This window comes from Batrachochytrium dendrobatidis, assembly GCF_000203795.2.
Source record: "Batrachochytrium dendrobatidis JAM81 unplaced genomic scaffold BATDEscaffold_1, whole genome shotgun sequence".
NCBI classification, from domain to species: domain Eukaryota; kingdom Fungi; phylum Chytridiomycota; class Chytridiomycetes; order Rhizophydiales; genus Batrachochytrium; species Batrachochytrium dendrobatidis.
This window is the reverse complement of record NW_006281099.1, coordinates 4281051-4296155: the sequence shown is the minus strand read 5'-3', so window position 1 is coordinate 4296155 and position 15105 is coordinate 4281051. Positions and strand designations below refer to the sequence as shown.

The window sequence follows — 15105 nt, the reverse complement described above, 5'->3', positions numbered from 1 at the left end:
CAAGCTTTTGAAACATTTCAGATTTGTCAGTCATCACAGAGTCATTGGAATGAGTGCAATTAGAATCATGCGAGTGATGGTTTGCTTCAAGTAATTCCTTTTCATGAGTAGGACTGATGTAAGCATGAACAATGTAATGCAGTTTAGCATTTGAACCTCGAGTCCATTCAATAGGAGAACTGACAGTGTTTGTAAGTAATGGCAGTTTAATGATTCCGCCGTCTGGCACAATCTCCATTGCATGAGTAGAGCAAGCCATGATGTTCACTTGCAGAATGTCGCGGAAGGATTCTCAAGTCGGACGAGTTGAACTCGATTTTTACTTGATTTCATTTACTTGTAGTTAACTCTTCTTATTACTTTCATCTATACTAAATCATGGCTCTTAAAATTCCAAAGATTGGTCTTCCTCAGATGCTCAAGGATGGCTACCAGGTAATTAGCATCTTGATTAGATCTTTATTCACTTGCATGACTATCGGAACTTGACTGTTGACATTCAAACTGCTTTAATCTGTCTTGGGATCTACTATAACTCACCATTTTTATGTTTTGTTTTTATCAACTGTTTGTGGATGCTGTCTTTATGGCTGTTGCTGATATATGAACTATACTGTTGGATCGTTTTTAACCTGACCGGTCTTTAATTTGACAAATACTCAAACTTGTTGTGCTCCGACTTGACTATTACAATGTGCTTGCCATTGCTTGCTGTTCCTTGCTGTTGCTTCTGCAAACTAGCACATGCAAGGTCTGGAGGAAGCTGTTTATCGCAACATTGCTGCTACAAAAGAATTGACTGAAATTACTCGCACTTCGTTGGGTCCAAATGGTTTGTTTTTACTGTTTGCATATCAGATCCAACTTCATGTTCTGATTTCAATCATCTTCATTGGATTCCTGGCTTATTATTTATCCTCTCGCAAATGATTATTCAGGTCGCAACAAAATGGTTATTAATCATCTCGAAAAGCTCTTTGTTACTAGTGATGCTGCTACCATCATGAAGGAACTCGAGGTCGTGCATCCCGCTGCTCGTCTGCTTGTTCTTGCTTCCCAACAGCAAGAAACTGAGGTGGGTTTTTGTTTGTTTGTGGTCGATCCGTCAGTCTAGACTCATATTATATCTTGTCATGTTTAGATGGGCGATGCTACCAATTTCGTTGTTGTTTTTGCTGGCGAATTGCTACAGCAGGCAGAGTATCTTTTGAGAATGGGATTGCATCCTTCTGAAGTCATTCAAGGCTACGATCTTGCTTGTAAAAAAGCTCTTGAAACTCTTGAAACTCTTTCTATTGAAACCATTACAGACTGTCTTAAACAATCCGAACTGCTCAAGGTTGTTCGTAGTTCCATCTGCTCCAAACAAGTAAGTCATCTTTTGCATCAAGCTTGTCAGACTCTTTTTTTTAATTCGCTTGCTATTCTGTCTATATGTATACTCTAGTATGGATATGAGGATCTCTTGTCTGAACTAGTTGTCAAGGCTGCTCTCGAGGTCATGCCCAAGAATACCTTCAACTTTAACGTTGATAGTATTCGTGTTGTCAAGATTCTTGGTGCTAGTATCCACGATTCTGTAGTCATCAAAGGCATGGTTTTTGGTCGCGAACCAGAAAGTAAGTGGATTCAATTCTGTGACCTATTGAACCGTTGCTGCCAAGTGTTGATTGCTGTTCAGTCTTGTCTAATCTTTAACTTTTTTATACAGCCGTTGTTCAACATGCAACCAAGTGCAAGATTGCAATCTTTACCTCTGGTATTGATGTCGCTCTTACCGAAACCAAAGGCACTGTTTTAATCAAGAATGCAGACGATATGCTCAACTTTAGCAAGGGTGAAGAAAAGCGTCTTGAAGCTGCTATCAAGGAACTTGCCGATGCTGGTGTTAAAGTCGTTGTTGCTGGTAGCACCATTGGCGAACTGGCTCTTCACTTTTTCAATAGATTCAACTTGCTGGCTGTTAAAGTATTGTCCAAGTTTGATTTACGTCGTCTATGCAGAGTTACCGGTGCTACGGCTTTGACCCGTTTTGGTGTTCCTACCGCAGAGGAGATGGGCCACTGCGATATTGTCGAGGCTGTTGAGATTGGTAGTGATCGTTGCACCGTCTTTCGTCAAGACGATGAGTCTACTAAAACTTCCACGATTGTTCTTCGCGGAGGCACTCAAAATACACTGGATGATCTTGAGCGTGCTGTAGATGATGGTGTCAATGTCATCAAGGCTGTGACAAAGGATGGCCGTCTTCTCGCCGGTGCCGGTGCTGTAGAAATTGAACTTGCTCGCATGCTGCAGACTTTATCTGAAAAAACTCCTGGTTTGAGCCAATACGCTATCCAAAAGTTTTCCCAATCTCTCGAAGTTATCCCACGCACTCTTTCCGAAAACGCCGGTCTTGATGTAAGTGGGGTTGACTTTAAATTCAATCTTATCAACACCAACTAATATCTTTAACCTATTTGTAGAGCACTGAAGTGATTTCCAATCTATACGCTGCCCATACTCTTGGAAAAACAACATTTGGTGTTGATATCGAGGTACATAGTTCCAGTCAAGACTTGGATCTGCACCTATACTAACACTGCTTGATGTTTATGTTTCATAGAGTGAAAAGCAAGGTATTTTGGATGCCAAGGAACATGGCATCTTTGACATTTTGTCTATTAAAAAGTATGCGATCAAACAGGCTGCACATGTCGCTGTGACTATCTTGAGCATTGATCAGGTACTATTGCATTATGCCAATGACTTGTTGGATAGGATGCTCTGCATCTTGAATCGTACCTAGCCAACTTTACTCATGTCTCATTTTTGTAATGTGTATTTCTAGATTATTATGAGCAAACCGGCTGGTGGACCCAAGGTCAAGGAGCCCAGCAAGGACTGGGATGAGGATTAGTCACGCCATCATGTCTAGTTCAGCAGTGTTTTATCCTAGTTGAACACTCTGATTTTGCGTACCTCTCATGTTCTGTTTTTTTCTCTACTTGTTTGCGATGCAATGTCTTTTTTTCCATCTTACAAATGAATCAATGTGATTGATAGTTGATATTGTTTTAGACTTTGGGTTTCATTGCACAATTCTTGAATTTTGTCAAGTTTGCCAGATTTGCTTTTCAAGCGTGTTTTGAATGCACTGTTACGCTTTTAACCCTCCTATTCTACATTGGGTCATCGAGCCTAGCCACTGCAGTTGACACGCAGTACACCACTAGAATGATGCTAATACAAAGACTCCCAATGATGAATGGATGAGCCATTGCAGATCCAAACACCATATTCACTGTCAAGCTGAATGGATGACAACGGGTTAGACCCAGTACTGATGCGCCAAGATCCCATCAACAGCCCATTGCGTAAACTCCACGTTCGTAGCCAGTCGCCATTATCCGTCACCGCCATTACAACACTCCCATGTGCACTATGTGCATAGGTACTGGAACCATTCCATCCAAATGCGCCATGATGTTCTAAAGGTGCCTGAAAATCAATCAAAGGGATTGTGGGTGTACGAATATCCCATAAATAAATCTGGCCATTCAACGAGGTGGATATAAGTTGATGGGGTCTAGCATACCCTTCTTCCACTTCATCTGTATCTCCATACACTGAATTCAGTGACACCAAACTAGTCATACATGATGGATGTCCAGTGACTTTGGATGACATGGTAAATAATGGCGATTTCGTTCTAGATTGTCGTATATCGTGTGCTCGTATCAAACCGCTTCGTGTTCCTGTATAAAGAAGCAATGGCGTATGCACATCAAAACAAACCGACATGATATCGGATGATGAGCTGCCAGTGTAAACCTGTGGTGTCAAATTGCCATGCATCCAACTTGGAAAAATCAAAGTGTTTCCATGACTTGCGCCTAAATAGATTGAACAAGCATAAGCAAGTTTAATTTTCAAAATAACCCACTACAATCCAAATACCATCAACCTCGTACATAAAATCTACTATATTTTACCTAGAGCGATTAAATGATTGAAACGTGTATCAACAGTGCTACATTTGACAGACACTGGATTGTCAAGTTTATACCGCCATTTTAACCCTGATCACCAATGGTTTTAAAGTACATAATGGAATTAGAATGATACACTGACATGCAATGTATACACCATCATAGTTTAAAATGAACCGAGACTTGCAGTTTATATTCAACAGGTTGTCACCCCTATATGCAATCGGTTGATGCTGTTCTGAATGCGCGATAAAGATGTGCAGCTCATCCGAGTCTAATGCATTACCACGTGTGGTGACTCTATCCATTCAAATGACATGTTCAGCAAATCAGATATTGAACTGAACGAGTCAAGTAGTAAACAGCAATTTCAACACATGTCAACAAAATAAACTTGCCCCACAAATTGCCTGTCCAATACCGATCCTGAAATTAATGAAGTGGACTATCATGGCAATCATTGTAGAAAATAAGCTATAGTTTAATACAACAAACGTACAGTATAATGTGTGTTTAAATCTCGCAACCTTCAACTCACATTGCTACTTAGACTAGCGAGTAATTTAGATTGTACGCATGCAGATTTTAACGGTGATGATCGTGTAATGTGATTCAAGTGAAATATATACATATTGCGGTTGTCGAATGTAGTCACAGCCCACTGTTTAGTTTGATCTATACTGAACCCAGTGATTTTCGGTTCTTGCTCATACATTTCACCGTGTATAGCTTGTGTCAAGATAGAACCATTACGATGTAGATGAGAGTACATACATTCATAAATATTGCTATAATTTCAAAATTAACTCGAGAGTTTGCGGATTTAACTGATGATTTAAAGTGTTGCGATACCTGCTGGACATTTTTTTTGATATTTCCCGATCCAACATGGCAAGTGGCATAGAATTGTAACACATACTAGAAACTCGTCGATTGGGATTCATCTGTATAAAAATAAAATTAATGTATACCAGTCTAATAGTTTGGTCGATTGCACTGATTACCTTGGTTTTTCGTCTCAATTCAAGATTCAAACAAGCAGCATCTTGTTTTTGTTCCAAAGACATTGAAGCCAATGCACCATGAGAATATTTTTGAACATGTGATGTGGTGGCATGTTTATCTTGAGTTATTTTGAAATATCGGTTCCTATCTGTATCCTACAGTCATAGGAATGAGATTTCTGCATTCATAGTACGACCAATGCAAGATGGAAATAAGAATCAAGATTACATAGTAATATCCAGGAATAGTTGAAGTGGATGCAGACGCAGACGCAGATGCAGTTGGATGATCCGATGCGGTTTCTGACTGTTTGGGCTTTTGAGCCATTTGTAACTGCATGTTTTCCAGTCTCCATTTCCTCTCACTTTCTCTATGGTCTTGACTAACATCAGATGACTGTAATGAAGAATGCTTATTGGATCGAGATGGACGTTTGCGAGTGGTTTTCTGAGCACTTGAACAAGACTTTCTGTAACTCATGCTGTCCTAGAGAATAGCATTAGTTCGTGCCAGCTTCCATTAACATGAATTTATTTAATGGCATCTGATTGGCTGTCTGAATATCAAATGAATGTGATTTGAGCACCCTTATTTAGTGCTTCATTTTACATAAATACGACTTTATTTTCCATAAAAGTTGACTGATTTGTGGAGTTTGTATTTTCTGATTTGTAGTGGTTGACTACTTGCTTGCTTTGGATTATTCTATCATGCTGGCTTGCTCAACTGTACTTGGTTCTGTTGTGGCAAGCCGTATAATACAATATTCCAAACATGCGAGGAAGTAGATGATCGAATCTATTGTACCATTCATCCATGTGACTGAGAAGCAAGTGATGAGCAGCATTCTTACACTGAAAATCTTGACCTTGAGCATAATGCTCATTGAATGAGAAAATTATTATTCGCTTTACCTCTCTGATGCATCACAGTCACAATGTATATCAAGACATTCGTCTACAAACAGATGGAATGATCAACTGTGTCTACCAAATAAAAAAATACATTATTTTGTTACAACTGTATGGTTTTTAGTAGTGTAACGAGTGGGTTGATGCTGTTTAGTCTGAATAGATTGCTAAAAAGACATTTAATATTGAGTCTGGCATGACTGGCTTGTTCAGCACTGAGACTCCAAGTGTGTTGCTGATGCACTCGAGTTTGTGAATGTTGGTGCACAAGAAATCGAATCTGCAAGTCTTGCTAATCCCAAACGGCAATCTTGGATCGATTAATCATGTCCATGTCCTTGCAAGATGCACTTGCTCATTGCAGTGAACAAGACCAATTGATCTTCAAGCCCTTGTTGCTGAAAATGCAGCGGGCTGGTATCCGGACAGGTACTTGCTCTATGGCACAATCCTTTTGAAGGTATACTCGGATTTACTCAAATGTACAATTATTTTTAGTACTGGATGTATTGACAGCTGACAGCACTAGACTTGGCAGTCATATTGGATGTAATATCAAGGTATTGAGACTACTGTGTTGGGTCTTTCAGAGCGAATGCTCAACTTGTGCAAGGCTAACTCTAATGTGGAATTTAGGACATATGTTTACTACAAGACTCGCTGTCTTGCTCGCTTTCTAAAAACTTTCAATCTGCAGCAGATACACTCCAACATCAGATTCAGCAATACAATGTTTATTCGACTGGAATTTCCAAGTATGTGTTGATCTGCTCATTGTGTTGATTCATCGCCCATTGATTGACTTGGAATATCCAGAATCGATGATATGTTGGATGGTGGACTTCAATCTGGTCAGATCATTGAATTTGCAGGACTGCCTGCTTCTGGAAAAACTCAGGTAAACGAACTTGCGTTCTATTGATATCTAAACTACCGATTTGGTTGATTAAACTAAATGATTTAAAATATATGCGATTGTAATATTGTATGCAGCTGTGTCATTTTATTTCTGCAGAAATGATTGCCTCGTCTCCATTGCTCAGAGTTACATATATAGACTCGGGTGGTACGTTTTATGCTAGTCGGATCTTGGAAATGATTTCTGGTGATGGGTTTTCAAAACGATTTAACCAAACCCTTCAGGTACGTCGATTACATCTAAAGCATACTGCATTGTTTTGAATGAATGCATCTCATTTCTTGTCAGTATTGACTCGCGATAACTTATTAGGATTCAGCAGATATGCTGCAAAGAATTACCCATGTTCGATGTTTCAATGCATTTGAAGTCATTCGATATCTACAAACACTTTCTACACCATCGAATCATAAAGTAGAGCAAAACGATGCCAATTTGGAGTTGTTGTCCACATGTTCCAACATCCAGGCACTTGAATCAAATCAACCGGCACAACCACCTCATCTCATTATTATCGACTCTGTTGGTCAGCTATTTTCTCCTTTAATTGGGCAAGGAGGTATGCATTTCTATTGATGACTACTATGATCTACCACATTACTTGATGTTTAATACTCTGCAATGCCAAACATACTAGGCTACGCGACTTTGGGATCCTTTTCAGATCTGATACAAAAACTAGCCAAAACGCTTTACATACCCATTATCGTAAGTATTGACTCAAGTATGTTTAAACCAGCTGAAGCTTTCTGTCAATGTATCAAATAGTTTGGTTTTATTCAGCACAAAACAACTCGTTGGTTTAATATTCAAAAATGTGTTGATGAATCCTATTCACTTTAAATACTATAGACTGTGAATACATCTGTTTCAGCTGGATTTATAGACAACCGGGTAGACGGTGGAGAATCATTGGCATTCTCCACAAATGCTAGCCAAAATCATTCAAGCCAAAATCATTTAGGGTTTGGTATGGCAGATGGGTTTCGTCAAGTATCAACAAAACCAGCACTTGGTGGTATGTGGGATGCAGTTCCATACTACCGTTTATACTTTACTACATCATTGAATGACGGACGTGCTGATCTGTATCGGGTATACGATGAGTCATCCAGCTTTAAACCTCGATCTCTGTCCAAAATCTCCTGCGTACTTTCAAATGAAACCCAACCGAGCGGTACACATGTGATTGAAAATGTGGTCGAGTTGCTAGACGGACCTGACAAATCTGTAAGTTGAATCTCATTTCCATCCACAGCAATCATCAATCCTAGTACTACATGTTTATACTCGGTTTAAACTCATTTCATTGGTATAGAAAATTGGACACCAGTGTTTGCTCTTTGTTTCGATTGATAGCGTGTACAGTGATTGATTAAATCAAGCTGCAGTTTGTAAAACCCATGATGGCGATTCACAAGACAGTCTCGAGCAATTCGTACTAGATGACTTGTTTTAAACCTTGCAATTCAAATCATAATTCGACATGATTGTAAAATAATAAAGCTGATTATTTCATTTCAAGTATGAAACCAATCATTTGATTGCATTATGATGAACGCTGTATTCATTCAAGCCAGTTCCAACAAGCGCGACGGGATATAACGATTGTAATGATAAAGCAATGACTGCGAGATACAGAAAAGTGTTCTGTTTATGTGAATGCGACAGTAAATGACGGACTGGTTTTATTAGCAGTCATTTCAGACATTTTCAATGCAGGTTTATATCGTTTTCACTTTATTTCTACTTGCATATCGTTCGCAGCGACTATTCCATCAGCGTAGCTCATCTGCAGCAAGATTATCCGCCACTGTAGTTTCTTACTATCAACCAGACACTTGTATCAACTTTTCTTATCTGCCATTCACCATGCAAGCCGTTGTTGTAACCAAACCAGGTAAAACAGACATTAATGTGACATGATCTACAGCTTGGTTTTGTAGCGATTAGTATTGATTGGAGTTCAATCCGCATGCTTACTGTTGTATGGTATGAAATAACCATTTGTTTTATAGGAGATGCTGCATTTTTAAAGATTCAGCAAGTGCCTGCTGTAGTTCCTCAGCCAAGCCAGTTGCTTGTTCAAGTCCGATCCTTTGCACTCAACAGAATGGACATTAGCCAAAGAAATGGGCTTTATCCACCACCTCCAGGTGCTTCAGATATTCTAGGAGTCGAGTTTGCTGGTGTGGTAATTCAAACCACTTTGGATCCAACAACAAAGTTCAAAGTGGGTGACAAGGTTTTTGGGTTGGTTTCAGGTGGTGCATATGCCGAACAGGTTGTTGCTGAGCCCAGTTTAACCATGCATATTCCAGATGGCATGTCGTTTGAAGAAGCTGCCGCGATTCCTGAAACATGGTTGACGGCAACTCAGGCATTGTTTTTTGTCAATCGGTTGCAGCCAGGAGAGAACGTCATGATTCATGCTGGTGCCAGTGGTGTAGGTACTGCTGCAATTCAACTTGCAAAGCAAGCCAATGCGTAAGTCTGATCTGTGGTGTGATGACTGATTCAAGTGATCGAAATGACTCACATTGTTGTTACTTGGCAGTCAACATATCATCACCACTGCTGGAAGCGATGCCAAGACTCAGTTTTGTAAAAGTCTTGGCTCTACCGTGTCCATCAACTACAAAACTGCCAACTTTGCTGATGTCGTCAAGGAAACTACCAATGGACGCGGCGTGGATGTTATTGTGGATTTTGTTGGTGGACCATACTTTAGCAAAAACTTGGACTCGCTTGCAATGGATGGTCGTATGGTGATTCTGTCTTTTCTAGGAGGTGCTGTAATGGATGAAAAGGTCCATCTTGGTCCAATTCTGCGAAAGCGATTGCAAATCAACGGATCTACTCTTAGAAGCAGAACTGTTGCCTATCAGACTATTCTATGCGACTATTTTGTCGAGAAAAGTTTGCCTCTTTTTACCAACGGAACATTCAAGCCCATTATCGATCGGGTATTTGAATGGACTGATATCATTGAAGCCCACAAACACATGGAGGCCAATGCGTCCATTGGCAAAATTGTCATGCGCATTACTTAAAGTTTGTTTCTAGTTCATGCCAGGATGTTTTATTCAAGAATTGCAAAACGATTTCAAGCAAATAAAACCATCCTCGCCATATTAATCGGATTTGGGTTTTGTTTCTATTCGACTCCAAACAAGCATTTTGATAGATCGACTGCAAAAACTGCGACAGGCATAGAACCAATAGAGCACAGAAACCGATCCTAGGAAAATTATTTCAGTTTTAAATATAGGTATAATGGAAATTCAAGACATGGATAGTGACTAACCTGCTGGAGCAAATGGAAAAGAAAGCCAACTAGAAAAAGGTCCAACCCAGGTTTTTGGCATATAAAACATGGCATCAGATCTCCATGAAACAAGAAATCCGATCTGTAGAATCCAAAAAAGTGCCCAAAGACCCCACGATACTTGCATTTGGAACATTGATTTGTGCAAATTGACATTGTTGGCTGATATGGGTGACGTCGAGTATACATCGATCGGTGCATGACATCAATCCAGATAAATATCAATGAAACCGTACATCTTGACCTGATTTATAAACAGATTGAAATAAATCAAATGCAACTTACCTTTGGCGGTATACTCTGTGACCAGTTTATCATGCTGTCGTTGAAGTTTGACCCATTTAGCGAATTGATTCTAGTCGACATTATACAGACCAGTTAGCTGGATTATAACATGGTTAAACAGTCGACTGGTATTTAATTGATTCAGAATTGGCATACCTGAGCACTAATACTGCCAAGTTGGGTCTTCAAGTCCAGAATCTGTTTCTTGAGTTGCTGCAGCTTTGCAGCATTACCACTTTGTCCAAAGAGCAATCCTGTCCATTCGTACAACTATAAAACATGATACTATTAGTTGAGCATTGAAGCAGGCTGGGTTGAATGCAGTTGAGATTACCAGCTTTGATATGTAGTCGAAGCCTATGGTACTAATTGCTTGAAAGATCCATGCAACAGCTAGAATGTAGACCAGTTTGTATGATGTGTTGTGTGCCATTGCAAGATGTGGAATTTAGTCAAATGTTGAACTAGTGCAAACTGTTCATCTCGATCTGCAGTAGCGAATTATGAGCCATTGCTTATCCAAGTGTCAATCTCATGCACATACACTTGAATGGTCGATACAATTCTACCCGATTGTCTTTATAAACGATTTATCCAACTTGCAATTGTATTCACGTAAAAACAAGATTCTTACTATTACACTGCATTGGTTACTGCCTGACTGACAATTCATATTTGCTATAAACGAATGCTGGCATAAGTGGTTTAATCCATAAATGCAACGTTAATTCCCGTTTAATCGTTTGAATTCAACAAAACTCCGCTTTAAAACACATGAAATCTTGAATCCATTCATCTTGCATTTCATACCTGTTAAATCATACCTTGTTCACTTTACTTTCAATCCATTTAATTCCAAACCTTGTTTCAATGTTCAACCATCAGTCATATCCAAGCAAGCTACTGCCACTCATCTTTCTTATTGCTCCAACATGTCTGGCAATAACGTATCAAATAGACGATATCACTCTTTCTGTAAATAGTACTGCTGTTCTCTTGACACCTAAACCATTTGGCTTTCTGTCTAGCAACTCAATGCAATTGTCTTGGACTCCATCGCCTCTTGGAAACGCATCAGCCGCTTTGTCATGGGTCAAGGGTGTATATGTTGTTATATGCAGTGCTGGCCAAATGAGTGTATGTTAGTGTTGTAATTTTTTCGATTGACTTGGATAATGTGCATGTGTTGGATTGACAACTGTCAAATCTGGTTTCAGATTGATAGATCGAGTACCTTGTTGACTAATGCATTCCATTCATCTTTATCCATCCAGACAAAAACAGGCACTAAACTGATGCGTTGTTCTGACCACATTGCAAGAAAGACCCAGTGTGGTGAAATGTATTCAATTGCTGAACTTCAAGTTGATCCAACGGATTCGACCAGTTTGACTCGTACATGGTCGCCCATACCCACTGGGTTTAAAAACGCATATTTGGCTTGGTGTAATCGTCGAAACAGCACCAGCAACTCGCAAATAAACAATCCCTCTCGGAGTCGCTTTATTGAATCGGATGATACCTCGCTTCAAAACCATCACGATGATACATCTATTTTAGATCATACAATCGATGCATCATATGAGGACGTGTTGTTTACAGGATCAGTTACGATTCATTTAATGAATGAGATGGTCGGTTCGAGCGAGCTGTCTTTGCAGGATCTTATTGGTTTGATTAGCACATGTGTGTTTATATGTCTATGGATGTTTGGCGTTTTAAAATGGTTCTGGAAATGTTTGTTAAACTATGATCAGGTAAAGTAGTATCAACTTGTCGATAGATTTTTGAAATTGGGGTCAAGTGCACACCACTTGCAAGTCACCATGCACAATAAGAACAAGGCTAATCAAAACATTGGTCGTGTATTCTAGTTTAAAAACATTTGGATGGTACAGCTCATTAGCGCTTATATCATGTGTATCTTGCTTTGCAATATTGTTCGTATTGCAGCGTATTTAAACATGGAGTCTACAGGTACGCTTGCTTTTGTGTAATCTGGCTATTGTCTAGCTTACTGCACCAGAATCAAACTGTATGCATCCACACTCATACATTTCCCGGTTTAATATCGATTGATAGGTGCATCAATGGATGATACGTACGCTATTGCTTTATATATATTCGAGTTGGTAGAAATATTCATGTCCGTGTCTATCCAGTTGCTGCTCAGCAAGGGCGTTTCAATTGTTCGAAGTACATTGACGTTTGTTGAACGTGATACAATTGCAGGTATTGTTTTTATAGCCATAGTCTATGATGCTTATTTTAAATATACTGACTTTTGGTTTAAAGTGCTGGTGATTGCATTTACATGTACATTTGCTTTTTACGGCTACCACTTGCCAGGCTCTCTCGTAAGCTTTTTGAACAATGGTTTCAACAAGGTAGCATAATGTCTTGTTAATCTCTGTCAATTTGTCATGTGTAGTTTGGATCGTTGGCTATGGTTACTACCGTGTATGTCGCATTGGCATGCAACTTGCAGCACGTTATGAATATACTTGAATATCATATTGGAACATTACAGTCGACTTCCTATTTGGGTAGATTTGGCCAGCAAATAGTTCCGACAGAACCATCTTTAAACGAAACCATCAATGTGTATGAATCATTACCAGACACCAATGCAGAGCAGCATTCCAATCGACGGTTTTGGATTTCTCGTAATCAAATATCACACCAATCGGATGCAATGCACATCACAACAAGCAAGTTGCTATGGTGGCAAACATCGACTCTGCGTACTGTTTCCATCACTGATCCTATATGGAATATCAAATCCATTTACATGAAGAAACTGGAGATTGTCAAAACATCGCGGTATTTTCTCCTGTTTTGGGGTATACTGCCTGCAGTGGTAAATAATAGTGCCTTGTTGTATAGATGAGGCTTAAACTGATATTGAGTGATTGGATGTAGACTCAGATCTTGGATATTTTTCAACTCGAGGCTTCGCCAGCTCCATCCATGTGCGTGTCATTTTTTGGCCACCTGGTTATTTTTGCATGGTTTGTGTAAGTTTATGTTGTAGATGGAGTGCTGTTTGATTGGCTTGATTTGAGTAGTATGTTAATTCATGGATGTTGCGATTGATCTAGTGGTCAACTTGGTCCTAGACCTGTTTCAGAAGTGGTGCGTCTTGTTGGTATTACTCAACGTCCATACACAAAACACAAGTCTATCCTACGGTGATGGCTTAATTATACCTTGTTATCTTAACCCCAATAGTCTCGAGTGTTTTCCTAATACAGCTCGTAGATTATATACATTTTTAAATATATATATACGCTGATTAAAAAGTATATTATTGATTTTTCAAACTAGCTACGTACGACTGAGTTTGATATACGAATACCTAGTAGAGATCAGCACGACGAATATATTGTAAGTATATCACAAATGAAAACTAGTGTTTCAAGGATTGTATATAAAACATGCTTACCAGAACACGCCGACCACGGCAATGATGACACCAAGAACGTTGGTCCAAACAACCTTGTCTTGAAACACGATAAAGCCGAGGATGATTACAATGCATAGTTTAAAGTGACCTACTACATTGTATGTACTATTATTGCAGAAACACAATGCATGAGTAATGAAGCAGCACAAATGCAAGCAGGTAGAACTTACATTGGGCTTGTTTTTCCAATAATCAAGAATGTAGACAGATTGACAAAGAAAGCCAGACATGCGCTGGTGACAATACTCATGATGGCGGAAGATGTCCATTCAAAGTTGTAGAGATTGTGCATATCGTCGAATACAGGAATAAAGACAAGTAGCATGATGGCAGAGATAGGAGCCTGATAGTACAAGAGCTGGAATGAATTGACATCGAGTTCCTTTTGGCGAGTGCCCACCCAGATCTAGATGAAATCAGATGGGATGAGTAATCAAGATTAACGAGTAAAAAGGTTAAAACATACTTGGTACATGCCAGCAGCGGCCACACCGCCAAGAGCCAGAATGGTGCCAATGATATTGATACGAACATCGGTAGCACTAGAAATGGCAACACCGAAGCAGGTGACGGCAAGAGCAGCCTTGATGCGAATAGAGAATGCAGTGTTGTAGTAGAGGGTCTGAACAGCAACGATAAAGGGAGTAGTGAGGACCTTGGCCATCTGATAGAAACCAACTGAGTTGTACTGCAGACTCAGATTAGTCAAGACCACAAAGGCCGAGAAGGTAGCACACAGACGCAGGATCTCTCTAAGAGGAATGATCTTTCGTTCAAACAGACCGTAGCGAGCACATAGTTCCAGTCCTAGAAAAGTAGTGACAAAGTGGATGACAGTCAGCAGAGTGCCAAACTTGAAGCCCTCCTTGTCAAAGACCCATTTGTTGGCCAGTACGATGCCGACTGAAGATACCAGGTTCAGAACCATGTAGAATGCATTGAGCATGTTAGCAGTGGAGTGCAGAGACGGCACAACCATCAGAGGTGGAGAGAACTGTGACTGTGGAAGGTGGATGACAGTGTCTCCCAAGCGGGGAGACATGGGATGATTAGTGCCAGAGATTGGGTTGGACGAGCGACCTGGGTGCTGCGACGGGAGAGTAGAGGGAAGCAGCTGCTCCTGCAGCTGCTGCATCTGTCTTGCATTGTTGTGGAGTGACTGCTTCATTCTATGGAGTGGTCTTGCAAGGTCAAGATCAGTGATAAGGCGGAGTTGA

The 15105-nt window shown here is 39.9% G+C and overlaps 7 protein-coding genes across 7 annotated transcripts; 4 read left to right on the top strand and 3 right to left on the bottom strand.

Annotated features, from left to right (window-relative positions):
• The first annotated feature begins 366 nt into the window (after positions 1-366).
• On the top strand, positions 367-3051 carry BATDEDRAFT_18724 (chaperonin-containing T-complex subunit CCT8). Its single transcript, XM_006675140.1, has 9 exons — positions 367-435; positions 742-832; positions 939-1075; positions 1142-1369; positions 1448-1619; positions 1712-2403; positions 2469-2540; positions 2609-2728; positions 2834-3051. The coding sequence occupies exons 1-9, from the start codon at positions 379-381 to the stop codon at positions 2900-2902; spliced, it is 1638 nt and encodes a 545-aa protein (XP_006675203.1). The 5' UTR covers positions 367-378; the 3' UTR covers positions 2903-3051.
• A 174-nt stretch (positions 3052-3225) lies between these two features.
• BATDEDRAFT_22567 (uncharacterized protein) lies at positions 3226-5459 on the bottom strand (the record flags this gene model as incomplete). The annotated part of the gene is made up of 8 exons (XM_006675537.1): positions 3226-3878; positions 3978-4064; positions 4117-4274; positions 4352-4419; positions 4513-4762; positions 4827-4918; positions 4979-5134; positions 5208-5459. 8 exons carry the CDS (start codon positions 5457-5459, stop codon positions 3226-3228), a joined length of 1716 nt encoding a protein of 571 aa, XP_006675600.1.
• A 757-nt stretch (positions 5460-6216) lies between these two features.
• On the top strand, positions 6217-8184 carry BATDEDRAFT_85216 (uncharacterized protein; the record flags this gene model as incomplete). The annotated part of the gene is made up of 9 exons (XM_006676398.1): positions 6217-6319; positions 6389-6450; positions 6527-6645; positions 6707-6788; positions 6884-7033; positions 7122-7368; positions 7447-7517; positions 7662-8039; positions 8128-8184. 9 exons carry the CDS (start codon positions 6217-6219, stop codon positions 8182-8184), a joined length of 1269 nt encoding a protein of 422 aa, XP_006676461.1.
• Positions 8185-8922: 738 nt separating this feature from the next.
• Positions 8923-9862, top strand: BATDEDRAFT_29414 (uncharacterized protein; the record flags this gene model as incomplete). Its single annotated transcript, XM_006675581.1, has 2 exons — positions 8923-9296; positions 9367-9862. 2 exons carry the CDS (start codon positions 8923-8925, stop codon positions 9860-9862), a joined length of 870 nt encoding a protein of 289 aa, XP_006675644.1.
• A 249-nt stretch (positions 9863-10111) lies between these two features.
• BATDEDRAFT_22564 (uncharacterized protein) lies at positions 10112-10855 on the bottom strand (the record flags this gene model as incomplete). Its single annotated transcript, XM_006675536.1, has 4 exons — positions 10112-10299; positions 10423-10492; positions 10579-10692; positions 10757-10855. The coding sequence occupies 4 exons, from the start codon at positions 10853-10855 to the stop codon at positions 10112-10114; spliced, it is 471 nt and encodes a 156-aa protein (XP_006675599.1).
• A 437-nt stretch (positions 10856-11292) lies between these two features.
• Positions 11293-13617, top strand: BATDEDRAFT_22563 (uncharacterized protein; the record flags this gene model as incomplete). The annotated part of the gene is made up of 8 exons (XM_006675535.1): positions 11293-11559; positions 11697-12179; positions 12297-12399; positions 12505-12654; positions 12718-12779; positions 12854-13282; positions 13345-13439; positions 13524-13617. 8 exons carry the CDS (start codon positions 11293-11295, stop codon positions 13615-13617), a joined length of 1683 nt encoding a protein of 560 aa, XP_006675598.1.
• A 246-nt stretch (positions 13618-13863) lies between these two features.
• BATDEDRAFT_8900 (uncharacterized protein) lies at positions 13864-14816 on the bottom strand (the record flags this gene model as incomplete). Its single annotated transcript, XM_006674995.1, has 3 exons — positions 13864-13993; positions 14059-14294; positions 14355-14816. 3 exons carry the CDS (start codon positions 14814-14816, stop codon positions 13864-13866), a joined length of 828 nt encoding a protein of 275 aa, XP_006675058.1.
• Between the last annotated feature and the right edge of the window lie 289 nt (positions 14817-15105).